At 43.9% G+C, this 26,782-nt stretch overlaps 1 protein-coding gene across 1 annotated transcript; it reads right to left on the reverse strand.

Annotated features, from left to right (window-relative positions):
- Positions 1 to 972: 972 nt before the first annotated feature.
- On the reverse strand, positions 973 to 26,714 carry LOC139419806 (von Willebrand factor A domain-containing protein 7-like). The gene is given in 18 exon segments (XM_071169791.1): positions 973 to 1,509; positions 1,832 to 2,125; positions 2,391 to 2,662; positions 2,905 to 2,997; positions 3,247 to 3,393; positions 4,651 to 4,783; positions 5,145 to 5,302; positions 5,305 to 5,350; positions 5,584 to 5,700; positions 7,459 to 7,571; positions 8,416 to 8,591; positions 9,572 to 9,758; positions 10,293 to 10,427; positions 13,619 to 13,715; positions 13,887 to 14,159; positions 14,393 to 14,586; positions 26,258 to 26,354; positions 26,529 to 26,714. Coding segments are annotated over 18 exon segments (3,255 nt in total).
- Between the last annotated feature and the right edge of the window lie 68 nt (positions 26,715 to 26,782).

A 26,782-nucleotide genomic window follows, 5' to 3' on the forward strand; every position in this document is an offset into this window, starting at 1 on the left:
TATGAAGTTTATGGTCCAATTAAAACGATTGTTTTTACTTCTTCAGTTCATTTTATTGGCGTTTGGAGGAATATGTCTCACATTATCGAGGACTGACATTACAAAAGAGAATCAATATGTACATATTGATTCATGAGTAACTAAGCAGAGAACATTAGGAAGTAGAGTGTCTTATTGATACCTAATAATGCCCGCCTTTATGGCTATAGACCAATAAGAAATGACAGTGATATCAACATACATTATGATTATTTTTGATTACTTATCAATACCATATGCATTTCGCTGCAGCTAGAACGACAAACAAACAAACACTCAAACTGGACAGTTTTATCTCAATCTCTTCATTCAAAGAATCAATCATGGACACTCTTACTGGCACTTGTAGCGGTTTTGCCTGAGGAATTGTTGTCTCTAACTTCTTGCCCTTTGCTCTGCTACCATGTTGTGCTGCTACCATGTTGTGCTGCTACCATGTTGTGTTGCTACCATGTTGTGTTGTCATGTGTTGCTGCCTTGCCATGTTGTTGTCTTTAGGTCTCTCTTCATGTAGTGTTGTTTGTCTTGTCGTGATCTGTGTTTTGTCCTATATTATTATTATTATTGTGTTTTTTCATCCCAGCCTCCGTCCCTGCAGGATGTCTTTTAGAGACTGCCTTGGCACTTTGTTTTGGTACACTCAGCACAGATGACACGAGGTCCATCGAAAAGAGACACAAATCCGCATGGCCTTAGACCTCAGTAGCTCAGTTGGTAGAGCATGGCGCATGCAACACCAGGATAGTGGGTTTAATTCCCAGGACCGCCTTTACATAAAATGTATGCATGCATTACTGTAAGACACTTGTGCTAAACACTAAATGGCATTTATTATTAGAATTGACACAATAATGGAAAGTTACCAGACAGTATTATAACAGAGAATCTATTGAATATGATTAAACATCTTTCAAGACCAGAAGTCACACCGTGCTAGAGGCTCAAAACGAGTGTGACAGAGACCAACATGATGAAACAGAGATACGAGGAGAGGGACAGAGGATGGCTGCTGCTCGCGGCGGCGGCGGCGGCGGTGGCGGTGGCGGCGGTGGCGGTGGCGGTGGTGGCGGCGGTGGTGGCGGCGGTGGTGGCAACTTTAGCTGTAGTCACGGTGATGCTGTTCTTAGTGGTAGCCTTGGTGACTGGTGGCTGGACAGTGGTATCCACTGTGACTCTGATGGACCTGAAACAGGTTCCCACATTCCCCGCGCCGTCCACCGCCACCAGCTCTACCTCCGGGGAACAGCAGGAGGCGCTGTAGGCTGCCAGAGTCACGGTCCAATTCCCAGCGCCCTTCACCGTGGTGGTGTTGAGGGTTCCGTTGCCCTGGCGCAGAGTGACGTGCTCGATGCCCGTCCCATTGCCGTCCGTCAGGTTGGCAGAGAGCTCCCACACGGAAAGGCTGCAGTCGTCAGAACAATTAGCTGTTACGCTGACCACATCGCACACCGGACGGCTGACATCTGTCACCTGTAAGGGAGGGAAAGAATTACATTTTTATAAGGATCCCCATTAGCTGACGCCATGACGTTAGCAAGTCTACCTGAGGTCTGACACATATCTAAAAAGACATTACAAACAATTACAACACTAACCCTGGAGGAAAGACATGAGTTTTCCTTTTAATCCTTGATGTAATTCTAGCCTGGGTACCAGTCTGTTTGTCCTATCATTCCATTCCTTGCTACTCCTTGTCATGACAAGGAGTGGAATGTTGTCACAAACAGATCTGGGACCAGGCTACTGTAATTCTACCACTACACCCAGAACAGAGAAAAAACATCAGAGTTACCGGTGAAACGACTGTGAGGCGCAGAACAGCATAGTTAGTGTCGGTGGCCCCGGGAGACTCAGCCTCGATAGTCAGGGTGACGTCCGTGCCTGACGCGGTGTTGGCGGGCGCCGTGAGAGTCACTGTACCATTGGCACTGACCCCGGTCACTAGCGTCAGGTCTGTAGGGGAAGAGGAGGGAAACCCCCGGTCGTTTGTGGCCCGGATGGTGAAGGATCCGCCTGTCCCGTTGGTTGTCACAGTGAACAGAACTGAAAAGGGTGTTCCAGGCTCCAGGTCACTTTCTGCCTCAGCCTGAAATCAGACAGAAAACAACAGAACGTTCTGCCTCAGCCTGAAATCAGACAGAAAACAACAGAATGTTCTGCCTACTCTAGTCATACATTTCTCTGAATATGGAGCTCTGTGTACTCACTACCCAGTATTGGTAGGCTATAAGTATCCCCAGGATACCTCCCCAAAACTAACCATCACAGGGTAAAATAAAAAAATTACCAGACCCAGCGTCACAGGGCGACATCAACAACTCTGAATCTTGACATTTGACCTTTGCACTCACCATCACCATAACAGTGGAGGCTCTGAGGCGGGTGGAGGACTGTCTCTGGAAGCTGTCTGGTAATGCCCTAGTGGTGGCGCTGTTCTCTCCTCTCAGACGCACAACAAATTCCCCCGCCGGGATTCTGTCCATGGTAACCAGGAAGTCCCCGCCGCCGACTGATTCCAAGGTTCCATTGACCTCTCCTGACCCCGAGGCCTCAACCAGCGCCACCTCTGTCAGACTCACAGAGTCACTCCCCGTCACTGACACCAGCAGGGTGGCATTACCACCTGGGGCGGAGAAATGTGGTGAGGAGGTAGCTAATGTATAAGTAGCAAATCACATTATTGCTGAGCTAGAAACTTGTAAGTAAAAAAAACAAAAAGTTAGGAGTGTTAAATCAGCATCAATGTTAGGAACCACGATGGAGGAACAGACATACATAGACAACATTTTGGTGCCCCTGTAAACATTCACCCTGTGTCACTGTGCTCCAACTGTTAACAAACTGTTTGTTTAAATCCTGTCTCACCAGCTTGAGGACGGGACTCTAAAACAGCGAAGGCTGGATGAGGTCCCTGGGACACCTCCACAAAGTCAAACAGGAAGTCGATGGCGCTCTGACCTGGAAAGAGAAAGTCAAAGAGCTCTTTGACCTCTGAACATGGAATAAAAGCATACGCTCAAAAGTTGTCAATAAACAATCATCACACTAGAGTTGTAGGTACTCTGTAACAATGTGTTACCCACACACTTAACCTGCGAATCTAAATACCATGTAACACACTGTTCAGCACACTATTACAAATGGTTGCTAACTTGCCTAATTTCTGTGTAATATGCCCTCCAGAAAAGCCAACATCGTCACACTCACCTACGACCTTCAGTGAGTAGGGCACAGTTGACGACACACGGATTTCCCATAATCCCGCTTGGCTGTCCAGTCCCAGTGTGAGGAAGTTCCCCACGGTTTTTATGGTTGCCAGAGACCCATTTACCTCCCCACTACTCTGGGACACACCTGTGGGATGACATCACCATAATCATAGCAACAAACATGGGAATTTGTCCCAAGCTACAACATAAATACATCCCTAATGATTTGAATAGAGAGTATGTTTATGATATTTCAAATGTAACCTTTATATCAGGGTTCTCCAACCCTGTTCCTGGAGAACTACCTCCCTGTAGGTTTAAACTCCAAACCTGTTCCTGGAGAACTACCTCCCTGTAGGTTTTAACTCCAAACCTGTTCCTGGAGAACTAACGCCTTTAGGTTTTAACTCCAAACCTGTTCCTGGAGAACTACCTCCCTGTAGGTTTAAACTCCAAACCTGTTCCTGGAGAACTACCTCCCTGTAGGTTTTAAGTTTTAACTCCAAACCTGTTTATGGAGAACTACATCCCTGTAGGTTTTAACTCCAAACCTATTCCTGGAGAACTACCTCCCGTAGGTTTTAACTCCAAACCTGTTCCTGGAGAACTACCTCCCTGTAGGTTTTAACTCCAACCCTAATCTACTGTAGGGTTTCCCAAACTCAGTCATATGGCTCCCCCTTATTGCACGTTGTGATATTTGCCCTAGTACTACACAGCTGATTCAAATAATCAAAGCTTGAGTATGAGTTGCACATGGAGGGCCCCGGGACCTAGTTTGGGAAACCCTGGTCTAGCACACCCAAGTAGCTGTTTGATAAGCTGAATCTGGTTTGTTACAACTGGGGTTGGAGTTAAAACCTACAGGAGGGTATCTCTCCAGGAACAGGGTTGGAGTTAAAACCTACAGGAGGGTATCTCTCCAGGAACAGTGTTGGAGTTAAAACCTACAGGAGGATATCTCTCCAGGAACAGTGTTGGAGTTAAAACCTACAGGAGGGTATCTCCCCAGGAACAGTGTTGGAGTTAAAACCTACAGGAGGGTATCTCCCCAGGAACAGTGTTGGAGTTAAAACCTACAGGAGGATATCTCTCCAGGAACAGTGTTGGAGTTAAAACCTACAGGAGGGTATCTCCCCAGGAACAGGGTTGGAGTTAAATCCTACAGAAGGGTAGCTCCCCAGGAACAGGGTTGGAGTATAAACCTAAAATAGGATGTCTCTCCAGGAAAAGGGTTGGAGAGACCTGGTTTATATACAATATCCAGGAAGTCCTATTGAAATCAGAAGACCTTTCTTTCAACAGAGACCTGACTTTGTGATGAGAGATTTTAATGTCAATGAGACTCCCCTGGTTAAATAAAAAGGATAAATGAAAAATCATCGGAATATCTCTGGAAAACCTGAGGGGCTGGTGAGCGTGAAGGAGAGGGAGCTTCCTGTGACATAAGCAGTCAGATTTCTCACAGACTCATCTACAGTGAAGGAGAAATTATCAGCCCTTCCTGTACTCCGCACAGCCTGTAGAATGGTCACCTGAAAGAAAGAAGGAGAGGAGTAGAGAGAGAGTAGAGAGGGTGGGTGGAAGAAAAATGGCAGATGCATCTTTCAGAAGCAACTCTCCCAGGGTGACATGTTGTTGCACTACAGAAGCCTCGTCTTGGAGCATGGCCATTGGGGCTAGGCTAGGTCCAACATCACACGTTTGGGACAAAGTCTTTAATAAATGAGTGCAAGCTTTTGAAAATAAATAAAATCCTTGGACCAGCACTGATCCTTTGTTTAGACTTCTTCCACATTTATGTAAAGAGTTATGGGATATTAGAACTCTCTTGTCCCAACCTTCACATTGTGGACCTAGCGTTATCCTAATGTTTACTATTGGTGTCAAGGCTACCAATGAAGAGCTGGAGGATTCCACAATGATGCTGGTGGCCTTGGGCAGTTCTGTCTTGGTGACCTGTATGGCTTGGCCACCTGAGGACTGGGCCAGCTCCCTGTAGAGCTGGGAGTCTGACACTGCCATCCGACTGTGCTGGACCTGTCCTTGGCCCTACCCCTCCTACGACGGAGCCCCAAAGAGCCAGTTAGGAAGAAGGTCACCTGCGCAGAGAGAGAGTGAGAGAGAGAGAGAGATATTGGGAGGATACATTGTGAATTCAATGTGTAAATTGAAGGGCAGAGAAAGGAGAGAAATCCAAGGAATTTGATGATCTTCTCTCTACAATTGTGAAAGTCAATAAATCCAAAAAGCAATTAAAAAGACAGAGGAACATTTTTATATTACCGGCTAATGTTGCTTGTTACATGGAGTATAACAAGGACTAGCTACTCACCACTGACTTAGTGCGTTCTATTAGAGCGATCACCGTGCCCATTAAATTCAAGTCTTTTGCGGGGGCATCAGTGAAAAGGAAGATCTCTGAAGAGGGGGGTGCACCAGTTAAAGCCAACTGTAGAAAGTAGAGGGGATACAGTCACACTAGCACACCACTACAATGTATTGGGAATACATTCTGTGTTGAACTGGCAGCTTGAATGCAAATTCACAATTCAAATTCATACATATACAGTGGGGAGAACAAGTATTTGATACACTGCCTGTTTTGCAGGTTTTCCTACTTACAAAGCATGTAGAGGTCTGTAATTGTTATCATAGGTACACTTCAACTGTGAGAGAAAATCACATTGTATGATTTTTAAGTAATTAATTTGCATTTTATTGCATGACATAAGTTTGAGACATCAGAAAAGCATAACTTAATATTTGATACAGAAACCTTTGTTTGCAATTACAGAGATCATACGTTTCCTGTAGTTCTTGACCAGGTTTGCACACACTGCAGCAGGGATTTTGGCCCACTCCTCCATACAGACCTTCTCCAGAACCCTTAGGTTTCGGGGCTGTCGCTGGGCAATATGGACTTTCAGCTCCCTCCAAAGATTTTCTATTGGGTTCAGGTCTGGAGACTGGCTAGGCCACTCCAGGACCTTGAGATGCTTCTTACGGAGCCACTCCTTAGTTGCCCTGGCTGTGTGTTTCGGGTCGTTGTCATGCTGGAAGACCCAGCCACGACCCATCTTTAATGCTCTTACTGAGGGAAGGAGGTTGTTGGCCAAGATCTCGCGATACATGGCCCCGTCCATCCTCCCCTCAATACGGTGCAGTCGTCCTGTCCCCTTTGCAGAAAAGCATCCCCAAAGAATGATGTTTCCACCTCCATGCTTCACAGTTGGGATGGTGTTCTTGGGGTTGTACTCATCCTTCTTCTTCCTCCAAACACGGCGAGTGGAGTTTAGACCAAAAAGCTCTATTTTTGTCTCATCAGATCACATGACCTTCTCCCATTCCTCCTCTAGATCATCCAGATGGTCATTGGCAAACTTCAGACGGGCCTGGACATGCTCTGGCTTGAGCAAGGGGACCTTGCGCGCGCTGCAGGATTTTATTTCATGACGGCGTAGTGTGTTACTAATGGTTTTCTTTAAGACTGTGGTCCCAGCTCTCTTCAGGTCATTGACCAGGTCCTGCCGTGTAGTTCTGGGCTGATCCTTCACCTTCCTCATGATCATGTATGCCCCACGAGGTGAGATCTTACATGGAGCCCCAGACTGAGGGTGATTGACCGTCATCTTCGAACTTCTTCAATTTTCTAATAATTGCGCCAACAGTTGTTGCCTTCTCACCAAGCTGCTTGCCTATTGTCCTGTAGCCCATCCCAGCCTTGTGCAGGTCTACAATTGTATCCCTGATGTCCTTACACAGCTCTCTGGTCTTGGCCATTGTTGAGAGGTTGGAGTCTGTTTGATTGAGTGTGTGGACAGGTGTCTTTTATACAGGTAACGACTTCAAACAGGTGCAGTTAATACAGGTAATGAGTGGAGAACAGGAGGGCTTCTTAAAGAAAAACTAACAGGTCTGTGAGAGCCGGAATTCTTACTGGTTGGTAGGTGATCAAATACTTATGTCATGCAATAAAATGCAAATTAATTACTTAAAAATCATACAATGTGATTTTTGTTTTACATTCCGTCTCTCACAGTTGAAGTGTACCTATGATACAAATTACAGACCTCTACATGCTTTGTAAGTAGGAAAACCTGCTAAATCAGCAGTGTATCAAATACTTGTTCTCCCCACTGTACATATATACAGTCTCATTTTGGTTGTACATGCCTCTCCAACACTCCAGGTTTGTCAGTCACTGTACCTGAAGTCCTGATAGACTCATCTCCGGGAAATCCCCTCCTCCATTAGCATTCAGTGCATTGATCTGGGCCTTAAAGACGTTTGGGTCTGTGGTCCGCATCAGGGGCCCAAAGTCTTGTGGCACAAAAATAATAGGAAAGGACAAGGTCCATGTCATGTGTGTAGGATGCCGAAACGTTGGTAAATACCCATTAAATTGCTGGGAGATAATACATGGAGTGTGCGGTTTTCTTTATTGTGATAGTTTATAGTTTATTCTCCGTTAGTCAGCACCTCCATACAAACTATTTTCTGGGTGTGCGTTTTTTTTATACACGCTATCCATGTCATACGTGTATAAGCCTTTTCAAACTATTTAACCTTATTTATTACTTTAACAAACTGTTACATTTGTGAACGTCTAAATCAACATTTGGCCCATTTAAGCAGCGTGCGTCCCTCCTACAGACAAGGGGAGAAGGCCTACGTGAAGGAATCCATTTTTTCCTTTTGAACATATGCAATGTGTCTGCCTCCGATGTAAAACAAATGTTTGACTTCTACACAAAATTACTTCATTACCTGTTTTAGGTTTGAGGAAGTGTGTAGGTCGTATTCTTTATCATAGAGCTATGAAAGCTATGTATTAAGATCCGCCTATTCGAGACAAAATCAGTGATTGCTTTGCCATGTCTGTGGCGTGAAGCAGTCCAGCTGGATAAATGTTTTTCGAAGGACCGCCCCTTTGACGTAACGCTGCAGTGAAGTGATATAAATGGATGTAATGATGCAGCCGACCACCAGAGGGAGGCAAATACACATTTATTCAGCATAGGACATTTACACGGTCCTAGGAAGGTCTGAACAGCTGTCTTCTGATTTTTAAAACGGTGGAAAATCAATAAAATAAGTCATGTAAACATTTTTTTGATAAATTATTTGTGTGATGATACCGTTCGGGACTCATCCCATCTCTCACCTGGGTCATTGAAGGGGACCAAGATGTAGACTGAGGGCTCGTCTGGCGTTCCTCTCTTGCTGTCAATGATGAACGATGTCGTCTCCCTTACTGCTGCAATGTCGTCCGACATGCTGCCGGTGGTGTCGATTACAAAACACAGAACTCTAGATCCATTCTTAGAGATCCCCATCATCCTGAGAGAGTGAGAGAAAGAAGGAGAGCGAGAGAGTGAGAAAAAGAAGGAGAGCGAGAAAGAGAGAGACCGACAGGGAGAGGAAAGGAATCTCATTATGTGCAGTGCAAAGGTTGTTGCACATGTACAGCAGGGGCAGAGGCAGATAAATGGGCTTGAAGAAAAGGACTAGGGCTAGGAAGTTAGGTTCAGGATTTGTTGGTCAATGGGCCTTGGCTATCCCACGGAACATCAAATGAGGAGTTTCCAGCAGAGGGCGGCATGTTCCAAAAGCCACAGACGGAGGCGAACTCATCATCCCGCTGGACAGTTGGAGGGTTTTGGTTTGTCTTGCCGGCCAGAAGGCCTGGGGTTGAAATGGTGGCCACCAGGCGTGCCACCAGCGTGCCACGCCCTTCGGGTAAATCTCCTGTGGCAAGTGTGCAACCTTCAAGATGCCCATCTTGAAGGTTGCACACTTGCCACAGGAGATTTACCCGAAGGGCGTGGCACGCTGGTCACACAAGAGGAAATGCACGGATGTGGCGCTCTGACCACTTGAGAGGGCAGCAACGTTACCCATCCAACCTGACAGAGCTTGAGAGGATCTGCAGAGAAGAATGGGAGAAACTCTCCAAATACAGGTGTGCCAAGCTTGTAGCATCATACCCAGGAAGACTCGAGGCTGTAATCGCTGCCAAATAAGCTTCAACAAAGTACTGAGTAAAGGGTCTGAATACTTACGTAAATGTGATATAAAAAAAATCATGAATTTTCTAAAGTCTCTAAAAACCTGTTTTAACTTTGTAATTATGGTGTATTGTGTGTAGATTTGTGATGGGAAAAAAAAAGATGTTATCAATTTTGGAATAAAGCTGTAACGTAACAAAATGTGGAAAAAAGTAAATGGGTCTGAATACTTTCCAAACGCACTGTACAGATCTTAGCCGGATTCCATGACCTTTCACAACATTGCTGATATGATTAAGTACAATTCCCCACCGTAGGAAGTCCGTGTCCCCGGCAGCCCCTCTGATGTCCTCCAGCAGCTGACTGGTTGCAGCCACGGCCACCTCTGCAGCTGCAGCGTGCCAGTTGCCATGGCTGGACTCAAGTGAGTCCTTGTTGATCCCACCCGTAGGCTCCTGCCCGCTTGTCTGGTCCGATAAGCCCCCATGGCTGCACTTCCCTGCCAACCAATAGAGATTATCAGGACAATACGATGGTCACTTACAACTGCAGTTGTCTTGTATGTTATTACATTGATGTTTATTCTCAGACCGTCAGTCAGTATGCTACTACCCTGGTCCTACAGATGCCAAATCTTAATTTTATCATCTTTTTGTTGCAGGAATTTTCCATGCAAACTTGTAGAGTTTTCAAGATTTCAAAAAACTTCTAAAGTTTGTAATTTCCAATTTCCAACGTAACCCCTACAAAAAAAATATATAATTATAATCCACATAATAATGAACATTTCCTGTTTCTGCAGGATTATTTTCCTGCTGTGAGAAACCGGGTCAAATTAAGATGAGACATCATTAGGTCTATTTTGTAAGTGTTTTAGCTAACTTCTCATTTTGCTGTTGAGGAGCTGTAGTATAAAGCACATTTGACCAAAGCACATAGAGACATGAAACTAGGTTTGTATGCTATTGATATGCTACCTCCGGTCAATTCACGGTGTAAATCCTATTAAAATCAGATTAGTGACTGACTCTACCTTTTGGTTTGGTGGAAAAAAAAGGTACAAGGCCAAAATATCCCGAGGTCAGCTTCTTGTCTCTGATGATGTTTTCTAGGATGTTGTTCTGACAGTCTATACCGACACAGCTCCGACATGTGGGAGTGTCCTTATCTGGTGGATAGAGGTTTCACAATATAAACTACATCCTGGTACTTTACTACACAACACTACGTGATCTAAAATAATGTTGATGTAAAACACCATTACATCACCTCTACTAGGGCAATATGTTATGACTGCATGAGACACCATTACATCACCTCTACTAGGGCAATATGTTGTGACTGCATGAGACACCATTACATCACCTCTACTAGGGCAATATGTTGTGACTGCATGAGACACCATTACAGCAATATGTTGTGACACCATTATATCACCTCTACTAGGGCAGTATGTTGTGACTGCATGAGACACCATTACATCACCTCTACTAGGGCAGTTTGTTGTGACTGCATAAGGCACCTGTCACGTTCTGACCTTAGTTATTTTATTATGTCTTTGTTTTAGTATGATCAGGGTGTGAGTTGGGTGGGTTGTCTATGTTAGTTTTTCTATGATTTGCTATTTCTGTGTTTGGCCTGATATGGTTCTCAATCAGAGGCAGCTGTCAATCGTTGTCCCTGATTGAGAACCATATTTAGGTAGCCTGTTTTCTATTGTGTTTCGTGGGTGATTTATTTTCTGTTTTCTGTTGTGTGTCTGCACCAGCCAGAACTGTTTTCGGTCGTTCTCTTTGTTAGTTTTGTTATCTCCGTGTTCATTTAATAAATGTTGACACATACCACGCTGCACCTTTGTCCTCCTCTTCTTCCACCAACGACGGCCGTTACAGAATCACCCACTACAAAAGGACCAAGCAGCGTGGTAACCAGGAGCAGCAGCGATATAAGGAGGAATGGACATGGGAGGACATTCTGGACGGCAAGGGTTGCTACACTTGGTAGGAGATCCTGGCTGGAAGGGATCACCTTCCATGGGAACAGGTGGAGGCAGCCAGGAGAGTGGAGGCAGCAGGTAAAGGGAGCCAGTGATACGAGGGAACACGGCTGGCAAGGAAGCCCGAGAGGCAGCCCCAAAAATGTATTGGGGGAGGCACACAGGAAGTGTGGCTAAGTCAGGTAGGAGACCTGAGCCAACTCCCTGTGCTTACCATGGCGGGCGTCGTACTGGTCAGGCACCGTGTTATGCGGTGGAGCGCACGGTGTCCCCAGGACACGTGCTTAGCCCGGTGCGCTACATCCCAGCTCTCCGCATCTGCCGGGCTAGGGTGAGGATTCAGCCAGGGTGGATGGTGCCAGCCCTGCTCTCCAGACAGCCAGTGCGTCTCCTCGGGCAAGGATATCCTGCGTCGGTGCTGCGCACTGTGTCTCCCGTATGCCTGCACAGCCCAGTGCGTCCTGTGCCTGCGCCCCGCACGTGCCGGGCTAGACTCACCATCCAGCCAGGACGGGTTGTGCAGGCCATTAGTTCGAGACCTCCAGTGGGCCTCCATGGTCCTGTGTATCCGGTGCCTCCTCCATGCACCAGGCCTCCTGTGGCAGCCCCCTGCACCAGGCTGTCTCTCCGTCTCCTTCCTACAGGTGCTCCCGCCTGTCCAGTGCTGCCAGAGTCTTCCTCCTGCCCAGCGCTGTCAGAATTTCCCGTCTTTCCTGAGCTGCCAGAATCTCCCGTCTTTCCTGAGCTGCCAGAGTCTCCCGTCTGTCCTGACCTGCCAGAGTCTCCCGTCTGTCCTGACCTGCCAGAGTCTCCCGTCTGTCCTGACCTGCCAGAGTCTCCCGTCTGTCCTGACCTGCCAGAGTCTCCCGTCTGTCCTGACCTGCCAGAGTCTCCCGTCTGTCCTGACCTGCCAGAGTCTCCCGTCTGTCCTGACCTGCCAGAGTCTCCCGTCTGTCCTGACCTGCCAGAGTCTCCCGTCTGTCCTGAGCTGCCAGCGTCTCCCGCCTGTCCTGAGCTGCCAGCGTCTCCCGCCTGTCCTGAGCTGCCAGCGTCTCCCGCCTGTCCTGAGCTGCCAGAGCCGCCGGTCAGCCAGGAGCTGCCAGAACCGCCAGTCAGCCAGGAGCTGCCAGGAGCTGCCAGAGCCACAAGTCAGCCAGGAGCTGCCGGAGCCGCCAGTCAGCCAGGAGCCGCCAGTCAGCCAGGAGCTGCCAGAGCCGTCCGTCAGCCAGGAGCTGCCAGAATCTCCTGTCACGCCGGCGCTGCCAGAATCGCCCTTCACTCCGGAGCTGCCGGAGTCTCCCGCCTGTCCAGTGCTGCCAGAATTTCCCATCCGTCCGATGCTGCCGGAATCTCCCGTCCATTCGGGACTCGTGGCTTGGGTCGCCAGTCCGAGGTTGGCGGCGAGGGTCGCCGCATTGAAGAGGCCACGGAGGCGGGTAAAAGAGGCAGAGGAGGACTATGGTTGAGTGGGGTCCGCGTCCCGCGCCAGAGCCGCCACCGCGGACAGACACCGACCCAGACCCTCCCCTATAGGTTTAGGTTTTGCGGCCGGAGTCCGCACCTTTGGGCTGGGTACTGTCACGTTCTGACCTCAGTTATTTTATTATGTCTTTGTTTTAGTATGATCAGGGTGTGAGTTGGGTGGGTTGTCTATGTTAGTTTTTCTATGATTTGCTATTTCTGTGTTTGGCCTGGTATGGTTCTCAATCAGAGGCAGCTGTCAATCGTTGTCCCTGATTGAGAACCATATTTAGGTAGCCTGTTTTCTATTGTGTTTCGTGGGTGATTATTTTCTGTTTCTGTTGTGTGTCTGCAACAGCCAGTACTGTTTTCGGTCGTTCTCTTTGTTAGTTTTGTTATCTCCGTGTTCATTTAATAAATATGGACACATACCATGCCGTTACAGCACCATTACATCACCTCTACTAGGGCAGTATGTTGTATAAGGAAATATTTGACCAACATCCTGTTTCTGTATAACGAGCAACAGACACAACATGACTCTATTTTGTCAAACACCAATTCAGTACTAAGAAACTCTAACAATGGGCATGTGGCTGTTCTTTCAGCAGCATAGTGCACTGGTCTGTATCAGTTTGTTGTCCTGAGATGAGGTAACACTTTCTGCATCTATCTTGGCATCCTCTGCGCCCTACTCCCTTTGGTAATCACCTATTGACAAAACTGTTGAATGTTTAAAGAACGTTGGCGAACGTGAACGTTAGACCCCTTGTCTCTTCAAATTAACATTCAACCTACATGTTTTAGTTGGCAAATAGCCATCTATCTTCAAACTCATTCAGCCATTTTCAAACTACTCCCCCTCGTTAACATACACACCCAGACACATGCCCTCGCAATACCTGCAACAGGGCCGATGTCCGACACGTCTGATCTGATGAGATTGGAATGGGGAAATCTGTTGCCCAGTTCTATCCAGTTACTGTGACTGTAGAAGTCCTGAAAATATAACAATGACAAGTTGTTTAAAAAAGTGTTATGACAAAGGCCATGTTATTCATTTATTAATGAGAATAAATCATTTTTAAATGCTTTTAGCAAAACTAATATTTAACAAAAGCACTCTCTTGTCTTATGGAGTAAGGAGATAATGAAAATAATCTAAATCACCTGTAAGGTGTGTAAAATGTCTCCCAGCTTCTGTCTTGCTGCCTCAAAGTTCCCTTGCTTGATGCTGGCTTTGACAGAGGTCATTCCATCTTTGATGAGTTTCCGCCCCTCGATGAATCTCTCCCCATCAAAGTGATATTCTTCATTGAACAGGTGACGGAAGTCAACTCCGGCATTTCTCCAGGTGACGTCTGATATGGCACTCTGGAAACTCTTAGCAGACCCTGATGAGGAGCAGGCTAGAGCCAGAGACTCTGCAGTCAGTGGTCCGGGCTACACACACACACACACACACACACACACTCACACACACACTCACACACACACACACACGCACATTTTAATAATTAATACATTATTCTACTATACTATATACTGTACTACATTAGAAAACACAACACCAATACTTTCTTTAAAATTATTAATTCATTAAAATGATAAATATAAAACAGTGACAGAATATGAGTCTGATGTGGTCTTTAGTTTTGTGGCTTTAGTTTACCTACCGGCAGAGTGAAGTCTCTTCCCTCAACCGAGGCCAGTTGCATGCACACCTTCGCCGTGGTCTGTAAGATGGCTTCCCTGGTGATCTCCAGGTGGTCCATGGAGCTGCCTGAGAAGAGCACCAGGAACCCCTGGACCCCTGTCTGCAAGAGGAGGAGAGAGACAACGGCCAGGACTGATGACATCATCAACCCGTCTGTGGGAGGGAGAGGACAGTCAACATGACTTTATCATAATATTACAGTTTAATCATACAGTGAGTTTCAGAAAGTTTTCACAACCATTGACCACATTTTGTTTTCTTACAACCTGAATTTAAGATGGATAAAATTAGATTTCTTGCCATTGACCTAACACAGACAATTCCCCATAATGTCAAAGTGGATTTTTTTAAACATATAATTATTCAAACCCTTTTTTATGGTCAAGCCTAAATAAGTTCATGATTTAACATGTGCTTAACAAGTCTCGTGAGTTGCAATAATAGTGTTTAACATGATTTTTGAATGACTACCTCATCTCTGTACCCCACACATACAATTATCTGTAAGGTCCCTCAGTCGAGCAATGAGATTCAAACACAGATTCAACCACAAAGGACCATAGAGACCCTTCGCAAAGAAGGGTATCTATTGGTAGATGGGTATAAATAAAATAAAAAAAGAAGACATTGAATATCCCTTTGAGTGAAGTTATTAATTACACTTTGGATGATGTATCAATACACCCAGTCACTACAAAGATACAGACGTCCTTCCTAACTCAATTGCCGGAGAGGAAGGAAACTGCTCAAGGATTTCACCATGAGACCAATGGTGACTTAAAAACAGTTACAGAGTTTAATGGCTGTGATAGGAGAAAATGGAGGATGGCTCAACAACATTGTAGTTACTACACAATACTGACCTAATTGACAGAGTGAAACGAAGGAAGCCTGTACAGAGTAAAAATACTCCAAAACATGCATCCTGTTTGCAAAAAGGCACTAAAGTAATACTGTACAAAATGTGAGAAAGCAATTCACTTTTTGTTCCGAATACAGTGTTTTGTTTGGGGCAAATCCAATACAACACATTACTGAGTAATGCTTAGTGTGCTTGAGCACAGGGACTATGGTGGTCTGCTTGAAACATGTCAGTATTATGGTACCATTCACCATATTTTCAATTATAGTGGTGGCTGAATCATGTTATGGGTAAGCTTGTGATCGTTAAGGACTGGGGGGGTTTTCAGGGTTGAAAAGAAACAGAATGGAGCTACGCACAGACAAAATCCTAAAAGAAAACCTGGTTGAGTCTGATTTCAGCAAGATACTGGGAAATTAATTCACATTCAACAGGACAATAAACTAAAACACAAGGCCAAATCTACATTGGAGTTGGTTACCAAGAAGACAGTGAATGTTCCTGAGTTTCCGAGTTACAGGTTTGACTTAAATCTGCTTGAAAGTCTATGGCAAGACTTGAAAATGGTTGTCTAGCAATGATCAACTACCAATTTGACAGAGCTTGAAGAATTTTGAAAAAAAATAAATGGGCAAATATTGCACAACCCAGGCATGGAAAGCTTTTAGAGACTTACTCAGAAAGACTCACAGCTGCTTTCACTGCCAAAGTTGATCGTAAACATGTGAATGATATTCTAACTTCACAACAAATAACTGTGGGACAACTTCTAATTATGTTCTACATGGAATACAATAAATTCACTTTTCCTCAATAGAGTTTGAAATTACAGTGCACACAGCACTAGAATATGAGCCCATTTAAACTCTAAATATTAGCAAAATATAATATTAATTTATGTACTGAAGTGGTCTTCATAAGCTTTAATTTGTGCAATTTAATTTGTGCAGCAAAGTATACCTTCTAAATGTGCTCCAATCAGTCAATATCTGTTTCCAAGGACACCTGAGCTGTCACACCCAGACCCCACACAGTGCTCCTATCCGTTTCTTTCCAGCCTTCATAACTACTGCCCACGTGCCCTTATCAACCAACAGCACATTTGACTACAAAGATCAACAAACGGACCAGTGCCTACCTTGTTATGCCACAGGATCAGACGTATGTCTGCTATGAAGTGATCTGATTCACACAGATGATGGGTCTCTTTATACAACACAACAAGGAAGTGCCGTGCCAACATGATTTACATGAAACCTTTCACTGTTGTCACCTGTTGCATAGACATGATATCTGTTTACAGTGGAAATATATTTTCATTGTTTCATTGTTCTTGTTCATAAGAAGAGTCACAACTGCCATCAGGATCCTGTATGTTATTACATTAATGTTTCTTCTCTGCCAGTCAGTATGCTACTAGCCTGGACCTACAGATGCTGTATCTTAATTTGATCATCCTGTTTTTGCAGGATTTTTTCTGAATAGCAGGAAATGGAATATTCAAGGCTTATGAAGTATTTAATTTCCAATTTAAAATCTCAGACTTGATTTGCCCTTATTAAATACCTTACCTTACAAAAAAATGACAAATTATAATCCACATAATAATGAACATTTCCTGTTGCTGCAGGATTATTTTCCTGCTGTGAGAAACTGGATCAAATTAACATGTGGTAGGTATCTTTAGGTCAGTACTGTATGTGTTTTAGCTAACGTCTGTTATTGCTGTTGAGGAGATGTACAAAGCACATACAACCAAAGCAACATGCAACTAGGTTGGTATGCTCTTGCTATGCTACCTCCTGTTGAAATGTGAACCTTTGCCCCAGTTGGAGGTCCTGAGCGCTCTGGAGCAGATTTTCATCAAGGATCTCTCTGTACTTTGCTCCGTTCTTCTTTGCCTCAATCCTGACTAGTTTTAAATTTAAAAAGACATCCCCACAGCATGATGCTGCCACCACCATGCTTCACCATTGGGATGGTGCCAGGTTTCCTCCAGACGTGACGCTTGGCATTCAGGCCAAAGAGGCCAAGATCAATCTTGGTTTCATCAGACCAGATAATCTTGGTTCTCATGGTCTCAGAGTCTTCAGGTGTCTTTTGGCAAACTCCAAGTGGGCTGTCTTGTGCCTTTTACTGAGTGGCTTCCGTCTGGCCAATCTACCATAAAGGCCTGATTGGTGGAGTGCTACAGAGATGGTTGTCCTTCTAGAGGTTTCTCCCATCTCCACAGAGGAACTCTGGAGCTCTGTCAGAGTGACCATCAGGTTCTTGGTCATCACCCTGGCCAAGGCTCTTCTCCCCCGATTGCTTAGTTTGGCTGGGTGGCCAGCTGTAGAAAGAGTCTAGGTGGTTCCAAACTGCTTCGGTTTAAGATCTGTGCCTCGACACAATATAGACAAGTGTGTGCCTTTCCAAATCATGTCCAATCAGTTGAGTGTATCACAGGTGGACTCCAATCAAGTTGTAGAAACATCTCAAGGATGATCATTGGAAACAGGATGCACCTGAGCTCAATTTCGAGTCTCATAGCAAAGGGTCTGAATACCTTCTTTTTTTTTGAGGGAGGATCAGCTTAATATTGCGGAAAGAAATCAAATCAAATCAAATTTTATTTGTCACATACACATGGTTAGCAGATGTTAATGCGAGTGTAGCGAAATGCTTGTGCTTCTAGTTCCGACAATGCAGTAATAACCAACAAGTAATCTAACTAACAATTCCAAAACTACTGTCTTGTACACAGTGTAAGGGGATAAAGAATATGTACATAAGGATATATGAATGAGTGATGGTACAGAGCAGCATAGGCAAGATACAGTAGATGGTATCGAGTACAGTATATACATATGAGATGAGTATGTAAACAAAGTGGCATAGTTAAAGTGGCTAGTGATACATGGATTACATAAGGATACAGTCAATGATATAGAGTACAGTATATACGTATGCCTATGAGATGAATAATGTAGGGTAAGTAACATTATATAAGGTAGCATTGTTTAAAGTGGCTAGTGATATATTTACATCATTTCCCATCAATTCCCATTATTAAAGTGGCTGGAGTTGAGTCAGTGTGTTGGCAGCAGCCACTCAATGTTAGTGGTGGCTGTTTAACAGTCTGATGGCCTTGAGCTAGAAGCTGTTTTTCAGTCTCTCGGTCCCAGCTTTGATGCACCTGTACTGACCTCGCCTTCTGGATGATAGCGGGGTGAACAGGCAGTGGCTCTGGTGGTTGATGTCCTTGATGATCTTTATGGCCTTCCTGTGACATCGGGTGGTGTAGGTGTCCTGGAGGGCAAAGAAAGAATGTTGCTTCCAATGTAGTTGTCTGCATCATTTCCAATCCCCTTATTTTTGTTGGTAAATATATATATATCCATACACACATGCATATATACATACACATACAGTGCCTTGCGAAAGTATTCGCCCCCCTTGAACTTTGTGACCTTTTGCCACATTTCAGGCTTCAAACATAAAGATATAAAACTGTATTTTTTTGTGAAGAATCAACAACAAGTCGGACACAATCATGAAGTGGAACGACATTTATTGGATATTTCAAACTTTTTTAACAAATCAGAAACTGAAAAATTGGGCGTGCAAAATTATTCAGCCCCCTTAAGTTAATACTTTGTAGCGCCACCTTTTGCTGCGATTACAGCTGTAAGTCGCTTGGGGTATGTCTCTATCAGTTTTGCACATCGAGAGACTGACATTTTTTCCCATTCCTCCTTGCAAAACAGCTCGAGCTCAGTGAGGTTGGATGGAGAGCATTTGTGAACAGCAGTTTTCAGTTCTTTCCACAGATTCTCGATTGGATTCAGGTCTGGACTTTGACTTGGCCATTCTAACACCTGGATATGTTTATTTTTGAACCATTCCATTGTAGATTTTGCTTTATGTTTTGGATCATTGTCTTGTTGGAAGACAAATCTCCGTCCCAGTCTCAGGTCTTTTGCAGACTCCATCAGGTTTTCTTCCAGAATGGTCCTGTATTTGGCTCCATCCATCTTCCCATCAATTTTAACCATCTTCCCTGTCCCTGCTGAAGAAAAGCAGGCCCAAACCATGATGCTGCCACCACCATGTTTGACAGTGGGGATGGTGTGTTCAGAGTGATGAGCTGTGTTGCTTTTACGCCAAACATAACGTTTTGCATTGTTGCCAAAAAGTTCAATTTTGGTTTCATCTGACCAGAGCACCTTCTTCCACATGTTTGGTGTGTCTCCCAGGTGGCTTGTGGCAAACTTTAACCGACACTTTTTATGGATATCTTTTAAGAAATGTCTTTCTTCTTGCCACTCTTCCATAAAGGCCAGATTTGTGCAATATACGACTGATTGTTGTCCTATGGACAGAGTCTCCCACCTCAGCTGTAGATCTCTGCAGTTCATCCAGAGTGATCATGGGCCTCTTGGCTGCATCTCTGATCAGTCTTCTCCTTGTATGAGCTGAAAGTTTAGAGGGACGGCCAGGTCTTGGAAGATTTGCAGTGGTCTGATACTCCTTCCGTTTCAATATTATCGCTTGCACAGTGCTCCTTGGAATGTTTAAAGCTTGGGAAATCTTTTTGTATCCAAATCCGGCTTTAAACTTCTTCACAACAGTATCTCGGACCTGCCTGGTGTGTTCCTTGTTCTTCATGATGCTCTCTGCGCTTTTAACGGACCTCTGAGACTATCACAGTGCAGGTGCATTTATACGGAGACTTGATTACACACAGGTGGATTGTATTTATCATCATTAGTCATTTAGGTCAACATTGGATCATTCAGAGATCCTCACTGAACTTCTGGAGAGAGTTTGCTGCACTGAAAGTAAAGGGGCTGAATAATTTTGCACGGCCAATTTTTCAGTTTTTGAATTGTTAAAAAAGTTTGAAATATCCAATAAATGTCGTTCCACTTCATGATTGTGTCCCACTTGTTGTTGATTCTTCACAAAAAAATACAGTTTTATATCTTTATGTTTGAAGCCTGAAATGTGGCAAAAGGTCGCAAAGTTCAAGGGGGCCGAATACTTTCGCAAGGCACTGTATATACATACACATACCTATATAGACATACATATTTTTTTAAAGAATATACCTTTATTATTATTCCCAGCAAACCCTCCCGCCGATCCCCCAATTGGAGTAAACTAATAAACACTTCTGCTTCAACCTTCAATCCATACATCTTATACACATTCTACAGACACAGTCTACTTTACAATAGTTCTCTCCTGTTTGTTCTTAGTCCTTCCTCTATTTCTGATGTCCATCCAGTTTGATTTCTATTTGTAACTGTGCTATTTCACAAAAGTTCTGAACCTTTATACATTTTACAGATCCTGTATGTTTTACATTGTTTATCTTGTTATTAGTCCCACCCTTCAGCTCCACTCAACCCCTCCCACCTGTCTCTCAAAATCATCCATTTTGGATTTCTACTTGACATATTTTTCAACTGTGCTGTGATGCTTCACAAAAGAATTGAACCTTCCTATTCTCATAGCTTCTACAGATTGTAAATTAAAAATAAACGTTTTTGCTAAAATAATTATTATATTATTGATTGATTGACTATGGCTTTTCAAATCACCCAGTATTGCTATCTGTAGTGTTAGTTCTAGGCAAATGTTGCAATTCTTCAGCCATTCCTGGACCTGTGACAAAAATGAGCTACATATGGACAATACCAAAATAAATTATCTAATGACTCTGCCTCCTCACAGCAGAATCTGCAGAGCTGGGAAGATTGTATCCCCCATATATTTAACATTCTATTAGTTGCAAGAATTTTGTATAGTAATTTATATTGAAAAATTTGAAGTTTTGAATCCGCCGTTGTTTTGTGTATCAATTCATAAACCATGTGCCATGGAATGGGTACATCGAAAATCTCTTCACAACTATTTAGCCAAAAAGGGTCTGAATACTTATGTACATCCGTTATTTGGTTTTAGATCACTAAAATCATGTTTTCTGCTTTGTGTTTGTTAGGTAACCCTTCACCATCACATCCTTAGTGGTTTTTATGTTGTGATTTAGAAGGAAATAACATTTGTAACATCAACTGGACCAAGATAGAACTTTTACAACTGTCTGACATCTTCTAATTATTTAATATATCAGATACAATAAATTCACTTTTCCTCAATAGATTTTGAAATTACCCACAGCACTAGAATATGATCCCATTTAAATTCTAAATATTAGCAAAATATAATATTCATTTATACACTGAAGTAGTCTGAATAACCTTTAATTTGTGCAATTTAATTTGTGCAGCAAAGTATACCTTCCAAATGTGTTCCAATGAGTCAATATGTGTTTCCAAGGACACCTGAGCTGTCACACCCAGACCCCACACAGTGCTCCTATCCTTTTCTTTCCAGCCTTCATAACTACTGCCCATGTGCCCTTATCAACCAAACAGCTCATTTGACTACAAAGATCAACAAACAGACCAGTGCCTACCTTGTTATGCCACAGGTTCAGAAGTATGTCTTCTATGAAGAGATATGATTCACACAGATGATGGGTCTCTTTATACAACACAACAAGGAAGTGCCGTGCTACCATGATCTACATGAAACCTTTCACTGTTGTCACCTGTTGCATAGACATGATATCTGTTTATGATCAATGGAAATAGGATGCACCTGAGCTCAATTTCGAGTCTCGTAACAAAGGGTCTGAATTCTTATGTAAATGAGGTATTTCTGTTTTTTATTTTTAATACATTTGCAAAATTTTAAATTAAAAAAAAATTAAATGTTTTGTCATTATGGGGGGTTGTGTGTAGATTGATGAGGATTTTTTTTAAATCAATTTTAAAATAAGGCTGTAACGTAACAAAATGTGGATGAAGTCAAGGGGTCTGAATACTTTCCGAAGGCACTGTATTTTAATTTCTTATTTTCCCCTAAACCTACCTCCCTCCCCTAATTGCAGTAAACTAATGGACAACAACCCTTAGGCTTCTACCTCCAGCTTATACATACTATACACTATATAAATTTTACGGACACAGTATAATTTACAATAGTTATCTTTTGTTTGTTTTGAGTCCCATCCTTCAGCTCTACTCAACCCCTCCCATCTATCTCTGAACACCATCCAGTCCCATACTTCAGCTCTACTCAAACCCTCCCATCTATCTCTGAACACCATCCAGTCCCATCCTTCAGCTCCCCTCAACCCCTCCCATCTACCTCTGAACACCATCCAGTCCCATCCTTCAGCTCCCCTCAACCCCTCCCATCTATCTCTGAACACCATCCAGTCCCATCCTTCAGCTCTACTCAACCCCTCCCATCTATCTCTGAACACCATCCAGTCCCATCCTTCAGCTCCCCTCAACCCCTCCCATCTATCTCTGAACACCATCCAGTCCCATCCTTCAGCTCTACTCAACCCCTCCCATCTATTTCTGAACACCATCCAGTCCCATCCTTCAGCTACCATCAACCCCTCCCATCTATCTCTGAACACCATCCGGTCCCATCCTTCAGCTCCACTCAACCCCTCCCATCTATTTCTGAACACCATCCAGTCCCATCCTTCAGCTACCATCAACCCCTCCCATCTATCTCTGAACACCCTCCGGTCCCATCCTTCAGCTCCACTCAACCCCTCCCATCTATCTCTGAACACCATCCAGTCCCATCCTTCAGCTCCATTCAACCCCTTCCATCTATCTCTGAACACCATCCAGTCCCATCCTTCAGCTCTACCCAACCCCTCCCATCTATCTCTGAACACCATACAGTCCCATCCTTCAGCTCTACTCAACCCCTCCCATCTATCTCTGAACACCATCCAGTCCCATCCTTCAGCTACCTTCATCCCTTTCCATCTATCTCTGAACACCATCCAGTCCCATCCTTCAGCTCCCCTCAACCCCTACCATCTATCTCTAAACACCATCCAGTCCCATCCTTCAGCTCTACTCAACCTCTTCCCATCTATCTCTGAACACCATCCAGTCCCATCCTTCAGCTACCATCAACCCCTCCCATCTGTCTCTGATCACCATCCAGTCCCCTCCTTCAGCTCCATTCAACCCCTCCCATCTATTTCTGAACACCATCCAGTCCCATCCTTCAGCTCCATTCAACCCCTCCCATCTATCTCTGAACACCATCCAGTCCCATCCTTCAGCTCTACTCAACCCCTCCCATCTATCTCTGAACACCATCCAGTCCCATCCTTCAGCTCCATTCAACCCCTCCCATCTATCTCTGAACACCATCCAGTCCCATCCTTCATCTCCATTCAACCCCTCCCATCTATCTCTGAACACCATCCAGTCCCATCCTTCAGCTACCCTCATCCCTTTCCATCTATCTCTGAACACCATCCAGTCCCATCCTTCATCTCCATTCAACACCTCCCATCTATCTCTGAAGACCATCCAGTCCCACACTTCAGCTCCCCTCAACCCCTCCCATCTATCTCTGAACACCATCCAGTCCCATCCTTCAGCTCTACTCAACCCCTCCCCATCTATCTCTGAACACCATCCAGTCCCATCCTTCAGCTACCATCAACCCCTCCCACCTGTCTCTGATCACCATCCAGTCCCCTCCTTCAGCTCCATTCAACCCCTCCCATCTATCTCTGAACACCATCCAGTCCCATCCTTCAGCTCTACTCAACCCCTCCCCATCTATCTCTGAACACCATCCAGTCCCATCCTTCAGCTACCCTCATCCCTTTCCATCTATCTCTGAACACCATCCAGTCCCATCCTTCATCTCCATTCAACACCTCCCATCTATCTCTGAAGACCATCCAGTCCCACACTTCAGCTCCCCTCAACCCCTCCCATCTATCTCTGAACACCATCCAGTCCCATCCTTCAGCTCTACTCAACCCCTCCCCATCTATCTCTGAACACCATCCAGTCCCATCCTTCAGCTACCATCAACCCCTCCCACCTGTCTCTGATCACCATCCAGTCCCCTCCTTCAGCTCCATTCAACCCCTCCCATCTATCTCTGAACACCATCCAGTCCCATCCTTCAGCTCTACTCAACCCCTCCCCATCTATCTCTGAACACCATCCAGTCCCATCCTTCAGCTACCATCAACCCCTCCCACCTGTCTCTGATCACCATCCAGTCCCCTCCTTCAGCTCCATTCAACCCCTCCCATCTATCTCTGAACACCATCCAGTTTAGATTTCTTTTTGCCATATATTTTTCAACCTTGCTGTGATGTTTCACAAAAGTTCTGAACCTTTCTATTCTCATAGTTTCTATAGATTGTAAATTAAAGATACAATTTTTTGCTAAGATTATTATAATATTATTTATCGATTGACTATGACTTTTTAAATCACCCAGCAGTGTGATTTGCAGAGTTAGCTTCAGATAAATGTTGCGATTCTTCAGCCAATTTTGGTCTTTAATGTCGACAGACAAGTTCCTTACTTACCTTCCACTTGCCTCTTCCATTTTTGCAGTAATGCTGGAGTTAGTCTGTTGTAATTTTGGGTAGAGCAGACATTTCCATATGTGTTTGTTAGCTACATGTGTGACAAACCTCCACCAGTCCTGTTTATATCATTTACAAAGATTATACCTTTTTTTAAATCCCTAAATATATATATATTTTTTAAATCAATTAGTATTTTTGAGTTTTACCATAATATTTCTTTCTGGTGGATTAAACTGATATTGCAGCCAACTTTCTACCGAAATTGAAAGATTGTTATCTGAATAAAGGGGAAAATGCCAGTCTTGAACATGGGGTGAGACATTCTTACTAATTTGCTAGAGAAGCAGGAAGTGGCGTGCCACCATGACTTTCAAGAAACTTTTCACTGTCGTCACGTGTTGCTTTGGCATGATATCTTTTTACAGTAGAAATATCTTTGTTTTCATTGTTCTGGTTCATAAGAAGAGTCACGTACAACTGCCATCAGGATCTTGTATGATATTACATTGAGGTTTCTTCTCTGCCAGTCAGTATGCTACTAGCCTGGTCCTACAGATGCTGTATAGTAATTTGATCACCCTGTTGTTGCAGGAATTTTTCTGAACAGCAGGAAAGACAAACTTGTAGTGTATTCAAGGCTTCTAAAGTTTGTAATTTCAAATCTCAGACTTGATTTGCCCTTACGAAATATGTATCAACCCCTACAAACAAATATCAATTAATTATAATTCACATCGTAATTCACATTTCCTGTTGCTTCAGGATTATTTTCCTGCTGTGAGAAATTGGGTCAAATTAAGATACAATATCTTTAGGTCAGTTCTGACATAACACTACTTGTATTTTTCCTTATGTTGTCCCTGATTGAGAACCATATTTAGGTAGCCTGTTTTCTATTGTGTTTCGTGGGTGATTATTTTCTGTTTTCTGTTGTGTGTCTGCAACAGCCAGTACTGTTTTCGGTCGTTCTCTTCGTTAGTTTTGTTATCTCCGTGTTCATTTAATAAAAATGGACACATACGACGCTGCACCTTGGTCCTTCTCTTCTTCCACCAACGACGGCCGTTACAGCACCATTACATCACCTCTACTAGGGCAGTATGTTGTATAGGGAAATATTTGACCAACATCCTGTATCTGTATGACGAGCAACAGACATAACATGACTCTATTTTGTCAATCACCAATTCAGGACAAAGAAACTCTAACAATGGGCATGTGGCTGTTCTTTCAGCAGCATAGTCCACTGGTCTGTATCAGTTTGTTGTCCTGAGTTGAGTAAACACTTTTCTGCATGTATCTTGGCATCCTCTGCACACTACTCCCTTTGGTAATCACCTACTGATAAAACTGTTGAATGTTGAATGTTTAAGGAATGTTGGTGAACATGAATGTTAGACCCCTGGTCTCTTCAGAGGAACATCAACCTGCATGTTTCAGTTGGCAATTAGCCATCTTCAAACTCATTCAGCCATTTTCAAACTACTCCCCCTCTTTAACACACAACCAGGCGCACACCATCGCAATACCTGCAACAGGGCCGATGTCCGACACGTCTGATCTGATGAGAATGGAATGGGGAAATCTGTTACCCAGTTCTATCCAGTTACTGTGACTGTAGAAGTCCTGAAAATATAACAATGACAAGTTGTTTAAAATAGTGTTATGACAAAGGCCATGTTATTCATTTATTCATGAGAATAAACCTTTTGTAAATGCTTTTAGCAAAACTAACATTTCATCAAAAGCACTCTCTCTTGTCTTGTGGAGTAAGGAGATAATGCAAACCATCTAAATCACCTGTAAGGTGTGTAAAATGTCTCCCAGCTTCTGTCTTGCTGCCTCAATGTTCCCTCGCTTGATGCTGGCTTTGACAGAGCTCATGCCATCTGTGATGAGTTTCCGCCCCTCCACGAACCTCTCCCCATCAAAGTGGTACTCTTCATTGAACAGTGTTGGGGAATAATCAGAATTAGTTGGTAACATAGGTAAGATGTTTTATGTTCATCATATGTTTGTAAGTTATTTCTCATCAGAATGTTATTTTTGTATAA

The sequence above is a fragment of the Oncorhynchus clarkii genome, chromosome 10, assembly GCF_045791955.1.
Source record: "Oncorhynchus clarkii lewisi isolate Uvic-CL-2024 chromosome 10, UVic_Ocla_1.0, whole genome shotgun sequence".
In the NCBI taxonomy this organism is placed as follows: domain Eukaryota; kingdom Metazoa; phylum Chordata; class Actinopteri; order Salmoniformes; family Salmonidae; genus Oncorhynchus; species Oncorhynchus clarkii.